Source organism: Pseudopodoces humilis, chromosome 19 (genome assembly GCF_049639895.1).
Source record: "Pseudopodoces humilis isolate 2021_Gansu_Grassland_sample_001 chromosome 19, ASM4963989v1, whole genome shotgun sequence".
NCBI classification, from domain to species: Eukaryota; Metazoa; Chordata; class Aves; order Passeriformes; family Paridae; genus Pseudopodoces; species Pseudopodoces humilis.
The window spans coordinates 7,148,271-7,165,249 of record NC_142218.1 but is presented as its reverse complement, the minus strand read 5'-3'; the positions used below and the strand labels follow the sequence as shown (position 1 = coordinate 7,165,249).

The following is a 16,979-nucleotide window of genomic DNA, read 5'->3' as shown; positions in this document are numbered from 1 at the left end:
TGCTGGGCTGAGGCAGATGTTGAGGCACTGAAATAATCTGGGGTTTCCTACTTACAAGAGCGTCAATGAGGACTTCGGCTCCTTCTTCACTCTCATGGAGAGTATCAATATCAGTCAGCTCTTGCAGCAAGTCAACCACAGCTATGGAAACATGTGCTGGGTGTTAAGTACAACAGTGAGGCAAACACATTTAGTATCAATAGCAGATGGCTCTTAGGCCAGTGTGCTCATGACACGACACCAAAGCAACTGGCAATACATTACCAGGGAGGTGATACAATGCATTACAATCACAGCAGCAGGGAACAGGATACCAGACACAAGAGCACACAGACTACTGCAGCAGACCTGCCCCACAAGCACTAAAATTAGGGAATCTGAACAATTAGGAATGATTAAAAAAAAATGTGATTCTGTGCTTGCTGTATCAGGCAATTTTACTGTTTCTTCATGGTAGTTACTTATTTTTTTCAAATCAAACATGCTGGAGTTGGTCTAACGAGGCACCGTTTTACATTGTCAAGACTAAACACAAGCAAAGAGAAATGAGTTATAATAATGTGATTTGGGTATTCTGCTCTCAGTGATAGCCCTGCTAACCTGATACACACACCCCTAACGAGGGCACCGCCGGCAGCAGGAGCATCACCCCACTCTGCCCAGCCCAATTAGGGCAGCACACTCCTCAAACGGCAGCCCTCACAGGAACAGCAGAGCTTCTGCCAGCCTAATTTTCACTCATTAACTCTGGGCTGCATAACACACAGCTCCCCTGCCTGCTGCACAGCTCCCTTGTACGACAAGACGTATTCCAGCTCATTAGACCCACTTCCCTATTCTCTCAGACACACTGATCAATCCTGCCTGCGTCCCAGGGGCAGAGCAAGAGACGTGGTTTTCTGCATGTCCTAAATAACCACTCTGTGATGGATCTCTCTCAAGTGCCCAGGCTGACAAACCGGCTCCCAGGTCTCCTATTTGTGCATTTGCTCAGACACACAAGCAGCAACAGGAAAAGTATTTTCATCTGTCTTTTCCTAGTGAAGTTCAGCCATGTGCTGGGGCTGGCTGGAGAGGTGAGCTCTGCAAGAGAAAGCCTGGACCTTCTGCTGGACAAGCTGCAGGCAAGTCACCAGGGTGTCACTTCAGCCAAGTGTCACCTCAGCAGAGTGCCACTGCAGTGACAAAGGCAAATCACACACTGCACTGCACCAGCAAGAGCAAAACCAGCAAGTCAACAGAAGGAATTCTTGTCTTCTCTTTGGCAGTCACAGGGCAACTTGCAATAAAAGAGAGACCTTGACATACTGGGCTTGGGAAGGCAGAGGACCACTAAGGTGGTCTGGGGGTTAATACATAATGGAAAAAGACAAATTGAGGGAATGGCATTTCATCAGCTTGTGGCAGAGAAAGCTCAGGGAGGAATCAGCTGAAGATTTCTGCTGTCTCCGGGGTGCTACAAAAGATAACTGAACCAGGTTCTTTTGAGAGTGCACAGCAAAGAACTCAGCAGAGTTCATCATGCAGAGCATTCCTGTCTGGGAAGCTTCTGCTGAGGCTTGCACTGAGAGTATCAGCTGTCCTATAAAATTTAGGAGACGGTAAAGCAAAGCCTCGCTTGAAGCATTCATGTCTTTCATTAATAAAATCTTGTTGGTGATCATCTTTCATTCACATGTTTTGTGTAAAACTGTATGAATCATTCAGCAGATTATTTGTTCCCCCTGGACATTGCTTTTGTCTCCTTGCATTTAGTCCCTCAAGACACCACATTTAAATCACATCTGAAGAGCCATTTGTTTAGTTCTCTCCTTGAAGAACTCATTTTAAAAAATATTTTCCCATTTGTTTTAACAAAATATCATTAGAAAACCTGAGCTGTATTAATTCAGTTTTATGTCTAGATGCTTCACTTTAATAGTGCTTCTACCCTGTATGTGAGCAGCAGCAGTCTCTGCTTCCAATGGAGCTCAAAACACTTCAGCAGTTTTATAACAAGAAATATACTTTTCCCAAAACTGCAGTTCTCAGGCCAAATTCCTACCCGTAAACTCACTGACAGGCAAGTTGCAAACCAAATAAAAAGAGTTCACTGTGGAAACTCTGACAAGTCTTTGACAGCAGCAGTGACCCCAACACAAAGCTTTCCATGGCTGACAGGACAAAGCAAGCTGTACCCCGGCGCACTTCGTCTGGAAAATAGCTCTGCTATCCCAGTCAATATTCCCACTGTTCCTTTTTTCCCTATGAATGAGAAATTCAGTATAAAAGAGCACAGTACAAACAAGTCTGTGGTGTCTGGTATAAAATAAATAATTAAACTACAGTAACCACGAAATTGGATTTGCATGGGAGGAGCTTCTCCCTGTACAACATGAATTGTTAACAGTTATTTGAGAGCCATTTCCTCGCAGATCTTGGATAAGGGAAGCTGTGGGCTTTACTGTTTTGCAGGGAACAGCATTCACCACATCAAGGTTCTACCCGATGCAAGTCAAAATACCCAAACACATAAGCAGTGCTCTCTAATATGAATTGGCATGCAATAAAATATTTATGTTTTGGTTTTAGCTTCTGATCACTGCACCCATTTAGAAAGAATGAATTATGAATTCTCAATAGAAGGTGCTATAAAGAAAAGTGCTAAAAAAGAAAACCAAGATCTGTGCATCAGACTACAATATGCAGCACTAACAGGCCTTTTCACATTGTATATTCCAAAACACCTCAGGAAAGCTGGTAAGCGTTATCTCCTGCTTTATACATAAAGAAGCAAAGAATAAATTACCTTCCTAAGGCCATGGATCAATAAAAATGGAAAAAGGACTGCCTGAGTCCCAAGTCGACACCCAGTGCCCTTTCCATGGGGCTTCACTGCTCTCTCCACTCACTGATATTTTCAGGACACAGACACACAATCTCCTAAGTCATGTAACAAATTTTCAAATTAATCTGCTGTAGAATATTTTACAAGCAAAGCGGGCCGAGGTCTGCTTTTACAGGCTGCACAGTGCGGAGCTGGGCATAGTGCCAGTTCCCAGCTGACAGCTAAGCATCAAGGCACCAGGATACTCAAAAAATGGCACTGTTTTTGATCAACATTACCTAAATGGGAAACTCTTTCTCAGATGCCCTCAAAGGTTCAGAGGTACAAGAACCAGGTGTACAGGTGTACAGAGGGATCAGGGTCAGTGACACTGGACCCCACTGAGCATGGAAATGGAATTGTCTCTGGATACATACTTAACCAGAGGGGCCACCCATAGCCTTGAGCTCTGTGCACACCAAACTAAAGGTATGGGCACATGAAGAGGGCACATTTACAAACTAAAGTGAAGCCTGTGGTGAGCTAATCCATGACCAACAGCTGACAGACTGACAGCTCAGCTCAGCAAGAAGGGGTAAAACAAAGTTTGCAGAGTCTGAGATTATCGTGGCTAAGCCCAGGCCTTCACTTCTCCTCTGCTGCTCATCTGCTCACACTCTAATACTGCCACACAAAACTAGATGAAAGGGTCATAAAACAAGAAAGGAAAATAACAACACTGAAAAAAATTCAGAATCAATATTACTTGAACAAAGAGGGCTTTCCTTGGGAAAAAACAAAAAAAACAACACATAAATTCAGTGTGGTGGGAAGAGGAGAAAAATGTCTACAGGAGCCTGGGAAAGAGGATATGAGAGATTACAGAAAAGTCAGTAGAAAGCCTCTCCCATGAGAGCTGCTTTAACAGCTGAAGGATATCTGTATTGTCATGTCCCAGCAGCCCAAGCAGAGACTGCACAGCATTCAGCTCCACCAGCAGGTGATACAGGCCGGGCATCGTCGCGATCACATGCATTTCCTGAATGATGTCATTTAAATCCAGTTCCGACTCCATAAACCTGAGGCAAGACAAAAAAGGGTAATAAAAAGGCGAGAAGAGACCACTACCTTCCAGGAGACACCAGGTAGGACTTGTCACCCCAGGTGCACATGGCACTGGCATTTCTATCCTCCCTGTTCTACACCGGCCCCTTGAAGTTTAATCCTGCAGCAGCATAAACATTTTTACTGTATAACTTACATAGAGTAAATAATCAGATTTGTTCCAATTCTGTAATTCAGTTCTAGAATTTCAAGAAAAAACTAAAATCAAGATGCTGCAGCCACACATGAAAAAACCTGCTTATAAAATAAATTCTGCAGAGCACTGCACCTTCCCTAGCTAGCACATATTAGTATGTGGGTTGAATGAGGTCCATAAAAATTATCTGGGTAAGGGAAAGGACAGCAAACTAGACAAAAAATAATGGTATTGAAGTGTAGGAAGAAATCCCTTTAATGTGAATAACAGAACACCTTGAAGGGAGGAAGAGGCTTCTAGAGCATGAACACCACATCTGGCTTTCTGCACCCATCCAGCCATTCTGCTCACCACAGCACTGAGTAACACAAAATTATTTCCTCCCCACACAGACCTCTGGCTGGTATGCAAGCACATACCTTCACAACAAATGATGAGATGAAACCTTTAATTATTGCTTATGATGGTTTTTGTGCTGCCAGCCATATATGGGCCCCACCAGAGTCTCAACAAAGCCATTTTTAATTAACAAAGTCAGTTTCAAATAATATTTAGAAGAACTACAAGGCAATAACTGGTGTTACATAAGCCTTATGTAACTGAAAACACCTCTATATTCCAGCAATTGATTTAGGCTTACACCTAAAATCAAAGGAAAAAAAGTTAAGCATAGTCTTACTTCTCTGGATTATCAGGAAACTTGATCCTCAGCTCCTGGTTTTTGTAGGATCTCTTCTCAAAGGTAAGAATCATCTTCTTCACTGAACTTTCATCCAAAGGTTCCTCCTGACCAAATCAGAAAAGGCAGAAAAGTGAGCTTTGGATGGCTGGAGAAATACCAGCAATGTGGTGGGATTGCAGCCAGGCCCAGGGCCCTCGGAATTCCAGCCAGCTCTGGAATCTCACTGCAGAGAGCTGCCAAACACCTCACACACCATCACTACCCACTCCAGCTCAGACCTCGAGCTGCTCTTTTACACCTGTTATAACTGTTATTATATATGGTGCTATTATATAGCACCACCAGTACATATTGATGCTTTTTTGCTTCTGACATAGAGCAACCCTGCACTCACAGCCTCTACCCACGAAGAGCTTCTCTGCAGAAGTCCCTTGTGCTATTGCTTTTTGTAAGTCTACATTTAACTGCCCTGAATTTATGTTCTTCCGCATTTTCCTCACTTGGATAAGCTTTCACTGCTATCTTAAAGCCTTTTCCTAAAGAAAGAAATAAATCAATATTCCAGTCTAGTATTTTCTCTTTATTTTGTAAATGCTCTGAAGGTGTTTCTCAGCTGGAGTTGTATATTTACTGTAGAGCAGCAATGCAACCTCAGCTGCCTCCCTAACACCTACAAACATTTTCCTTAGTTTATGATTTTAATGCACTTCTTTTATTAAAAAATTGATGATATAGATTTCTCTGTGTAACCTCTTCCCTCTCCTCTGTTTGACTGTTTTACAACCACTATTTAGGAGAAGCTCTCAAAACAAAAAACAGACACCCTCCCATCTTAAGCCAAGTTTTGTCCGTGTCCCCTGCTCAGTATTAAGTCAAGAGGTGCTGCTGGTGTTGCAGATTCTTTGGTCAGTGACTCTAAGCAGCAATCTGGTATGAGAGAGAAAACCTCCATTTCTTCAGCAAACTCCATTACAGTAACAACACCAGCCCCAGCCTTCAGTTATTATTGGATTTCCTTCGTTCCTTTGCCCATCCTGTCTCATTGCCATCCCACTCATGTCACCACCCCATTCAGCCAATCAATACTACAGTGCCCAAAGCACATTCTTCTTGCAGTGGGATTTCAACCCACACATGCTGACACCGTTTTGCTCTGTGTTCCCTTTGATTCTTTGCTTCCTCTAACACATATCACCACAATGTCTCCATTAGGATCTGCTTTATATCTTGTATTGAATTTGCATTCAGTATTGCAGTGTCCTACAGATTAGCTTCTTCCCATCAAATTTACTGGGACAAAGCACATTTTAATGGCACTTATATTAACTGCAGTCCAAAGTAATAAACAAGATATTTGAGTTCTAAAGAAAGACTGGACTTTCAGCTTTTAAAATGTCTGGCTGGGAGGACTCCACTTGACAAAGATGAGGGACTGGCACACTGCAGGAATCCGTAAGACTCTAGCCAGTCAGGAGGATTCTTCTCTCGATCCATCCTCCCTGGAGCTGAAATGCTACAGAAATCCTGCATTATCTTCCTCTGCTATCAGCCACAACTGTCATGGCAATAGCTCAACATCAAAAACACGAGGCAGATTCTCAAAGACGGATGTTGGCAATGCTGTATACAAAGGACAATGATATTTTACAAAGCTACATGATTCTGTAGTGGTGAACATCACTTGGTTTTTTTATCAAACAGGACATGGGCAGCAGGAAGCAAGTATCTTCTAGATTTATACCAATCCATGTGTCACATTTATAAAGTGATCTTTTCCCTGGCCCTTGGCAGAAAGGCCAATGCAGCATTGGATTTCTGTCTCCAAGGCTTGAAATCATTTACCCTTGACAGCTGCCACCCCCCTCCTCTGACCCAAGACCTTTCTTGTACAGAAGAATGTTTGTTTATTTGCTGCTGCTGCACAGCTACAAAGAGGGGGAGAAGCTGCATGGTTGGGGGTACTGATGAGAACAATCGTCAGGAAACTGGTTAGAACACAGAAACTGTTTCCTAAAATTATACTTTAGAATGTGATTTGGGTATTCTCAGACCAAACAGAGATCAGACTTGAAAGCCCTCTCGCTTTTGCCCCCGATTTGAATCTTCAGCTGATAAATTTGAGAAATATGAAATTAATGAACACCCTGCAGGGCAGGAAAGCAAACCCACAAACTGAAGCCGTACAAGCACAGGAAGATCACGTTAAGTCTCACCACCTACATGGTAAGAAATGGAAATCACAGAGAAGGGGTTTGGTGTTTGGTTATTTCCACTGCCTCTCCTTTCCCAGAGGACTTACTTCCTCGTCTTCCTCTTCTCCATCCCTCTCAATTATCTGAAGGAGTTTCTTCTTCTCATCATCAGTTTCCTCCAGGGCAGCAGACTCCTCTTCCCTATGACGACCATGCTCCCGGGCACTGGCTTGTTTCCGACGTGCTTTGATTTCCTCTTCCTCTTCATCGCGGGGTCTTTTTGTCCCTCTGTTAGGCTGAAGTCAGAGAAATAAAAGGTGAATGAATACAAGTGTTTTGTGACCCTTGCAAACCAGAATACCAATATTCCAAGCCATACCAAAGAAATTCTTACAAGTTGTTTAAAAGATTTGCTTACACGACACTTAACAACTCTGAAAACTGGAAAGGAAATTAATTTAGTGAAGTGGAACATCACATGAGTGGATGAATGCCTCTGCCAAGAGCTGTGTCAACATCCTACCTTCTTTGATCTATGAACACAATTCACGGGGAAATATCTTCATAGACAGCAAGGACAAGGAGTGCACAGACAAGGAGTGGCTGAACAGCCCTGCTCAGTGGGGCACAGCTACTCATCAAGGAACCCCAACCTGCTGACTCAGCTGAGACAACCCCACATTTCACAGCCAGCAGACTGATATGCTCAGCAGACAGCAGGGAAAGATAATTTTTTACCCGCAATGTATACATGATTATATTGAATTCCTGTGTTCATCTCATTTCACCCCCATCTTCCTGTCTGAAGTTTGCTGACAAGTAAAAGCAGAATCAGCCCAACTCAGTGTAGGCAGGACAAGGAGGACTGCAGCTTGCTGCAGGGGCTTGACACTGGATTAAACAGAGCCCAAACCATCATGGTTTGCTTGGAACAACCTACTATTTCATTCCACTATTTCTAGTTGATTGTCAAAATTAAAGGTAATTTGCCAAGGACAAGAAATCCATTAATCCTAATCCCATGTTTGCATTCAGGCAGAAAGGGATAAAAGCATTTGCAACAGAAGGAAAAACTTTCCCCTCAAAAACTACAAGGACATTAAATTTGGTCTCTCACATTTTTGAAGGACGACCAAGCTGAAACAAGAGTACTCCATGCTCTATAACTATAGCAAAACAAAGTTAATTCTTTGCTATTTAAAAGGAGTGCATGTATCAAGAATAATAAAATAATAACAAAAATACTTTTACTTTACATTACTGCTCAAATCACCTGGTAGGTGATTTTGTAACCTCATTAGGTCTAACATGTGTCCATCTTAATTTATAAAACACCACCTGGCAGGCAGCCCCTACTCTTCTGCTCTGTGGGACCCTTTGTCTAAAATGGCAAAAGTCACATCAGGCTTAGATGAACACAGGTCCTGCTTTTACCTGAGACTGGGATCCTTCTGCTTGATCCAAAGAAAGGTGCAGAAGAAATAAGTGACAGTGCCATTCTCCCACCAGGTCTGGCACTAGTGTGAGCATCAAGACGGGAATTTCCAGCTCCCTGGCAGGTTAGGAACTTGTGGGTTGCAGAGGGTAATAAATCTTGCAGGCTCATAAGGGAATCCAGCTGTGGTTCCAGTTCTGCCACGAGCTGCACCACTGGCACAGCCTAGTACCAATGACAAGATGCTCTGGAGAAAATGCTGCTTTCAGGAGATGTAAAAAAATAAAAGTCCCCCCCACTCAGCCCCAAAAAGCACATGAGGAGTTAATTATAGTTAAGAAGCTGGCGAGACAGCAGGCTGGCTAGGATCACCTTGTTTTCAGGGTTACCACCTTGTCACCACTTTAGAGAAGATGCAGAATCAAGTTTCCCAGACAACACATTAGCACAAATCAGAGCTGTATCTGTTCGCTCCCAGGCAGACCTGTTCAAGCTCTGTTATCTGTCTCCTTTCTCCCTATATCTTCCCTGCCATTTCCATTAAGGATGGTACATTCCTGACTTAAAACCCTTCTAAAGTGCCTCCATGCACCTTTAAAGCAGTTACTCAGCTCATAATTCAATAGCCATGACGTGGAAGCATACCCAGAGATTCTGTGAAATGAAAAATTTATTTGCTTGGAGGGTTTTGTGGATTGGGTTTTTTTTTTTAAGCAGATTCCTATTACTTATCTTCTAGGTACATTAAAATATAATTTAACATAGATCCGTTTGGAAACAAATGTGTTGTTGACAACAACTAATAATTCAAACACTCCCTGTGCAACCAGCAACCCCATAAAAATAAGGAAAAGGTGCTGTTCTAAATTACATCATCCAAGGAAAATCTTCAGTAAATCCATACTCCTCTCTCAATGTCCTTGATGTCACAAAGAGCACTGCCCTTCCTATGTCCTTCCATTCACTCCTTGGTAATACCCTACTCATCCTAAACCACCTTTGACAGATTAATGTCACAAACACAGAAACAGCAATTAGTGACATAAATCCCAAAATTTACATCGAAATCTCAACAAGATTTGCTATGGATGTTCCTAATTTGGAATTGGAATCTCATTCCTCACTCTTATTTCTAAACATTAAAAAGGACCAAAGCCCCTGGCAACCCTGAGGTGCAATTAGAGGCTAAGGAAGCTGGGGGTCTGTCAGCTGCAAAGTAATGTGCCATGGGAAGGGACTACATCCCAGAACAAAACCTAAATTAAAACTCCATCATTAACCTCTCCCCATTTCCTCTGAGTACACAATCCTCAATATCACAATTTACACCCTTGTTTCCATCTCAATTATTTTACCCTTTTTTTGTATTTATGCATTGCTGGGAGAGGCGTCTCTAACACATACCAGAATCATTATGATAAATCATGGAAGTGCCCCGCGTGCGATCATTAACGCTGCCAGCAGCCTGGCAATAGGCAGTAATTGAATTCCGGGCAAACGCTATTAAGCAGGCATTAAGGCTTTGCTTCTCCTTATTGATGATATGCAAAACCTTGCTAAGAACACTGCCGTTCCCAACCAGCACTTATTAAAGCCAGGAAACCATGGCCCGAGCGGAACACCTGGGTCCTGCTCATTCCACAAGAGATGCACAGTCATGAACAACTGATTTAAGGCAGGCATTAGTTTCTGTTCATTGATTTTCATCTTGGGTTTGCATTTGTGTTTTGCAAAGGACTGTTACCAACCAGCAAGAATTAAGCCAATAGGTTGCTGCACCGAGCCTGGTGCATTTCGCTCAGCAAACACACAGATTGTGTCCAAACACATTTATTTAACCAATTCCACAGCTTCACAGACATCTGCACAAATTCTGTCTTTCTGGTAGCAAAGAGAAAGTTAATCATTTGATAAACAAAATGTGGTTTTTTTTTTACTTAGTTGTGCTAAGGTGAATCTGGCAAGAAGTTGGAATTCATTAGAAAATGCACAAGAAGAGCATTTTTCAATTGTTTTGTTAGCTAAGCCTAATTCTGTTCCTGTTGAATGCAGGGCATTCACAGTAATTTATTCAGTAGGCATTCTCATTTAAATCTAACACTGATAGCACCACACAAAAACCAATGAATACAAAAGGGTTTAAAAAAAGCTACTGTTTATAAAATATGATAAAGTAAACAGAAGCTGGTAATTGGGAAGGGGAGAATTATCTTTCCCTTTCTCTTGCAGTCCTCCTGTACTGGTTGTGTCTGTTAGCTGACATACCCTGAGCTGACACTCCCTGGGGCCCAGCCTTTGGGTATTTTCCCCAGACACACCTGACACAGCTCCTGGTCTATGCACAGCCAGGTAAGGCCAAGCCTGCCCTCAGCATGGGCAGCAGGAGCAGCACGACACGTGTACCACGAGGGACAGGGAAACAATGTCCTAAATCAAAGCACAATAATCTGCCAGCACCCCTGGGCTTCTTCGGAGCACTGATTGCACATTAATATCAGGGTTAAGTACCCCACAAAATCAGAACACACATTTCTCAGAATCCTGATTGCTTCAGCCTTTGCTAAACATGAGGAAGGTTTAGAAGGATCTCAGTAGTTTCATATTACTCAAGAAATACTCAGGAGTTTCATATTACTGACGTATCTGTTTTGTAAGTAACCTCGTTACTGTGGGGATCAGAATTTTTTTGTTAATGAAATCTGAAATAAATCTTCATAAATGATGCAGCTTCTTCTGTGCCCACCTCCCAGCCTGCTCCAAAGAGCCACTCAGAAAGCAGCACAGCAGATGTCAGTTTGGGATCCTAATCTCCAGAGGAATCTTCAATGACTTCCAAATTTTGTTTCAAATGTTTTTGATAAACCAGGCTACTATCAATCTCACTTTTCCATGATTTTTCTTCCTGAGGCGTGAACACAGCACTTCTAAATGGTGCAGGATCTGAGCACTAAAAACTGGAACTGATACCCCAGGAAAATCAGAAATCTGAGAGACCCAAAAACTCCAAAATCACACAAACTGAGGCAAATGCAATGGCAGGTGCACACTGTACCCACATGGATATGGATTATTAATTCCAGAAGGAATGAACCCCTGTGCTGTCCCTTGTTAACCAGCCAAGAAGCACATCAGGGAGGTGCAGGACGGGGATATTTCTTGACACCTTCTGGTTTGGTGGTCAAAGACATTCCCAAATGCATTGGGAAGTAAACTAGAGATTCACCTGCCACATTGTGAGAGCACCAAGACAGCTCTGACAGCGTGGGACTGTACTCCCAGGAGCACAGCCAAGGATGAGGCAGACAGCTGAGCCAATGTCGGCTCGGAGCTCCTAGGGTGATAATGTTGTAAGTAGTCAACAAGCAGCTCAGCTGAGCTGCCCCTACCATCAGATGCATCCATTACTTTGCAAACTCACAGCAAATTATCTGTCCCAGCAGCAGAAATTATGCTGTGCCCCCATGGACACACGGAGATCCATCCCCATACGCACCACACTCAACCCTGACAGACAAAGGGAAGATCGCCCAGCGCAGTGAAGTCAGATCTCACCCCGTTAGTTATTGCTTCTTCTGCTATTTGATTTTACTGACATTCCATCAAAAAATTAGCAGTTTGTAATGATCACTCACAGTGATGAAATCTGCCTTTAATGAGAATTCAAATAATCTCCCTTATTCCCTCCCAAGACAACTGAAAGAGGACTCTGAATAGCCCCAGAGTTGGCTTTGTCCTCTTAATTACCCTCTGTAATCAGAAACCAAACACAGAGGATCTGGGCAAACAGCAGCAATATTTAATCATCACTTTAGACCATCTGCAACTGTTTTGCAGCAACACGTAAAGTTTATGGATTCCTGAGCTTTGTATAAACGGCCAGGTGCTGTTTAATTGTATTTTTTGTTGCAAGAGGTTTCTTTTCCTGTTCTGGCAGACACTTGGTGCTGAATTGGTGGCATGGTGCCTGCAGTCTTCCACGCCAAGTTTGGCTCCGAGGGAGAACATCTTCTTGCTGAAGCAAGGGCACAGATTACACATTTAGAGGAGAAAATTCAAAACAGTGTAAGAGGAAAGCAATTATTTTGGGTTGTGCTGAGGGAGGTTGAGAAGACCAACTCATTTGCAGCAAGAGATTAAAATCAGAGAGCTAAGGCACCACACCACCTACCTGACAGCCAGTACCATCCCTGCAACAAGGACAACCAAGGAGACCTTGCATCAGCCCAAGCTCAGCCCAGAGCATGGAAGCTTCAAAATCCAGGGCTGGAGTGGGCCAGGAGCTGCTGGGTGAGCTCCCAAGCCACCCTCCCCTGGCTATCTTCTTCAGGCCACCCTCTCCAAAGGCAGAGCTTGACCCACAGGATGGGAGGCAGTGAAATCTGCTATTTCTAACTAATTTTCCCCACCTCTCAGCCAAAAATGCCCTCACAAAAGGGATGCTCATTTTCTCAGAACCAGAGCTATTTACCTGCCTTCTGCTCCTCCACTTTTTTCACCTGTACTCATCATTGTACCCAGTTCTGGAGGTCTGAATTCAGCACCACTGACTTCCAATGCTCACTAAAGCATCACCTCAGCTAGTGACACAAGAACCACCTGCATTCAGGTGAGAGCCCAGGAGAGCAAGAGCCAGGACAAATCCTTCAGGAACTATTTCAGCAATTGGCTGAAAACTGCAGAATGCTTTTCCCCCACAGCTAAGAATAATTTCAGCAGCAAGAAATTAAATTAAAATTTCGATACCCTGCAGCTAAGCAGCATTTCTTTACCTCAACAGAATACAGTCCCCGCTGTCATAAGCAATCACCCCCTTGCCGCGTTGAAAGCTCATCCAAGGGAAAGCTGTACAAAATCCAAGTGAGCAAAGCAAAGTGGATGGACACTTCCCTCCAGAGTGGAGGGAATCCTGGGGTGTTAACATTTTGAGAGGAAGAGAAAAACCAATTAACAAAACCCCAAACTGGAACTTGGTTAAAAAAAATGTCAAAGTTCATTCAGGTTAACCTCTCTGTGCCTTAACCTGCATCCCAGACATGTAAGGGATGACACTGCTAACCCCCAGATGGGGTGGAGAAGGCAAAAGAATCAAAGGAATGTAAGAAATGAAAATTCTAATTTGATGTTGAAAAATCACATTTTAAAAAGATAGAGAAATACAGAAGTGGAGTAGGTCTCAGACCAGCAAGGCTCTGCTGTTGAATGCAGCAGGATGTGGATGGATGTTTGAGACAGAGCAAGGAGGAATCTAGTGGAGCTCTCAAAGACATACTCCTCCCACAGCCATGCCCCAGACACTTGGGAAAACTCCTGAGAAACTTCTCAAACCCATAGCAACTTTCACTTTTTCCCTGAGCATCTCCAAACAACAGATTCTCAAAGCACAAACATGGGGTGAACAGCAAGACACTCCTTTCACCTCTGTGCCCCACAGAATGAGGCACACCAGGATGGCACTGAGCTCCCCAAGGAATTCTGTGCCCTCAGCTCAGGAGCAGACCTGGGCACACTCACACGCCTGAAAATGTCTCAGGGTGTTTTCCTCATCCAAGGAAGCCCCATGGCTGCATGCCGGGCTGGGGACTGAAGTAAAGCCCAACACTATCCCAGCCAAAATATCAAAATGTCATTGCAGTTCACACCCGTATTCCCTGTTTCACAGGGAACACCTGAAATCTGCTCCTGGGACAGTAAATCAACGCACTCGATACCTGCACACAACGAGCACTCAATGACCGCAGGGCAAAGGAAGTAAGGAGCTTTCTTATAAGGAAAACTTTTTAAAAATATTTTGTTACACGTGAAATTAAATGGGTTTTGTCATAAAATAGGGAGAAAAATACATGCTAGAACAGCTATGGAACGAGCTCAGGCTTCGCTCCAGGCAGAGGCGGGCACAAATCTGCCCATCTGTGCCCGAAACGACACCAGCAAAATTCCCGGTGACCGGGTCCCACCGGGCACCGCTGTTCCGAAGAGCGGGAGAGACCCCCAGAATTCAGCGACACTTTAACCAGACCCCGTGTGAGCGCACCGAGTGCGGCCGGGCAGGCCCCACACGGCGGCCGCCCCAGGCCCGCGGCCGCACCGGACCTGAGGCAGCAGCGGGGCCACAGACGAGAGGACCTCCGCGCCGGTGGCCGGAGCGCAGGAGACCGCGACACCCCCAGCACGGCCCAACCTCCCGAGTTCACCTGGTAGCTGAGCAGCTCCCCCACGTCCATCGCACCCACCGGGCCCCGCCACCGGGAACCTGTCGCAAACAAGCGGGGTCGCGCGACACCTGCCGTAAGGCAGGCAGCGGAGGACGGGTGGCGAGATGCCACACTGCCGGAAAGCGAGGCGAGGGGGCCGTGCCGGAAAGGGAGAGGCGGGAAGCGCCACGCTACCGTAAAGCAGCGCGGGGCTGTCGCGAACGGGAGCGGAGCGGGGCGACCCCCTCCCCACGGTGCGAGCCCCGGCGGGGCTGCCCCGCAGCTCGGGGGTCCCAGGGCAGGGCTCGGGGACCTCCCGCCTGTCCCCCGGTGCCATAGGGCAGGGAGAGGACGAGACCGCACCCCCGGTGAGGAGAGAACCCTCCTTGGCCCGAGCAGGCGGTTCCACGGGCGAAGGGGGGAGCGGGGGTCCCGTCCCCGCTGTGCCCCGGGAGCCGGGCGCTGCTGTCACCCGCGGGGGAAGCGACACCCAGCAGAGCCCCCCTGCAGCCACCCCCGGGGACAGCGAGAAGCGGCGTTTTCTCGTGACACATTTCCCATAACCTTCTAAAAACGCTCCCTGGGCTGAGCCGCGCTCGGGAATGCGGGCGGCTGCTGCCAGCGTTTATTGACAACACATTTCTATTTATACCCGGTGTCATTAACCGCTGTCACCTTGAGAACAGCCCAATAACTGGGCTCTGAGAGCGGCAGCAGCGACGTGACGGCCCCTGTTTGCTGAGGTCGTGACAAATCGCTCTGTAATTCCACAAGATGCAGAACCCCAGACAGACTGAGGCATTTCTCAGTTTAACAAATAAGAGTAATTAGGGGAGAGGCAACTCGGCCAAAATCCTACCGAATTTATTTCAACTATGCTTTAAAAAACAGTTTTGAGCTAAAATAATGTTTCATAATGATTGCAGCTATTACGCAGTTATCTCAGCAGGAGTCTGGTTTGAGAAATCTCAGAAAATTAAAAAAATATATAATGTTTTTGAAGGAGTCCCTCACATCCCCCATTGTTTCAAGAAAATATAGGAGATCGGTCATGGCAAAATTAACTCAACAAATCTGCATGTTAAAGATGAGATAAATAGAAGATAATTATTAGCTTATCTGGCTTTGGGGTATTGAGTGTTCACATAATTCCCCAGCTGTGAAACCACCACATCTGGAGACCCTCGAGGGGTACTGGCACATGCTGGGAACAGGATGCAGCTACTGGGAAGCTTGACCCCCATCCAGGGATAACCAACCAAGCAGGTGTAGCACACACACACAGAGAGCTGTGGGGACAAGAACTGACCATCCACGGACACATAGAATATTCCTGTTCCTGCCACGAGGTTTCCCCTCCACCTCATTCCCGCTGAGTGGAACAGCTCTGGGAGGAGCTGGGGGAAGGCAAAAATCTTCAGTGATGGCAAGAGCCCCAACCTGAGCACAGCGAGGCCAGCACCTTCGCCTCGAGCTTTTTGTTAAACAAAGGGATAGAAAATGTTCAATTCACCTCCCTGACAGGACTCAAAGGCCAGGGGGAACACTCAAAAAAACAAAAGCATGAATTTGAGGAACCGAGGCACCGCATTGCTGTCTGGGAAACCCAATTCTCATCCAGTCCTACAGGGCAGGATTCAATAACGGAAATTTTATCCAATAAGGTGAGTTGGAGCACAGGGACGAAATATTGAATTAAAAAGTGAAACCAGGAGCAAAATCAGAGTATTAAAAAAAGCTCACAAGGAAATAAATGAAGGATGGAGACGAGCAGCTTCTCCCAGGTGGAATGTGCAGCAAAGCTGGGTAAGGGGCTGAGGGCTCTGGATAGGCAGGAGCAAACCCTGGGACTTGACTTGGTCGGGAGAACAAGGACTCCAGAAATCCTGGCTTCCTGTTCCCAGGCACCCACCTTCCACAGGGGATGGGCTGCCACCCTCGGGGCTGACAATGTCCCCAGGCCTTTCCTGACACTTTTCCCTGGGTGGGCACAGGAAAGAGGAGCCAGGACCCAGCAGCAGCCACAGATGAGGAGAAGCCCCAGCCACTGCAAGGGTCCCAGCATAGAAACACCATTTCCTTATCCCAGCAAAGCAGGGCTGCAGGGGATGCTCAGAACCATGGATGGGAGCGGAGGTGGGAGAGAGGGGGAGGAGAGGAGGAGAATCCTGGTTTAATTTTATTCCGAGTTCAGGTTTCAACCCAGATGCCTCGAGATCTAATTCCGAATAAATAATTGTACTGAGTAACCCAGGTCCCCCGGTGATTAACTAAACACACTGAGGCTCGCTGAAATTGAATTAGTGGTGTGCACTCAGCCGTTATTACCCTCCCCACGTCATGAATATTAATGAGGGGTTATTAAGAAATGTAAATGATGCCTCAGGGGGTTGGGAGCACAGGGGGTGCAGG

General features: G+C 45.4%; 1 protein-coding gene across 2 annotated transcripts in view; it reads right to left on the bottom strand.

The window, feature by feature from the left end:
• Positions 1 to 14,689, bottom strand: part of CTNNBL1 (catenin beta like 1) — a 47,236-nt gene extending 32,547 nt beyond the window's left edge. Inside the window, exons 1-5 of one of the 2 annotated variants that reach the window (XM_005524714.3) lie at positions 14,568 to 14,689; positions 7,049 to 7,237; positions 4,747 to 4,853; positions 3,746 to 3,885; positions 56 to 153 (exon numbers count right to left, since the gene is read on the bottom strand). In XM_005524714.3, coding sequence (XP_005524771.1) covers positions 56 to 153; positions 3,746 to 3,885; positions 4,747 to 4,853; positions 7,049 to 7,237; positions 14,568 to 14,597 — 564 coding nt within the window. In that variant the 5' untranslated portion in view covers positions 14,598 to 14,689. Of the gene's footprint in view, positions 1 to 55; positions 154 to 3,745; positions 3,886 to 4,746; positions 4,854 to 7,048; positions 7,238 to 8,375; positions 8,958 to 14,567 lie in introns of those variants that run through there. The other variant, XM_014254231.2, reaches the window with a different exon arrangement.
• Positions 14,690 to 16,979: the final 2,290 nt, after the last annotated feature.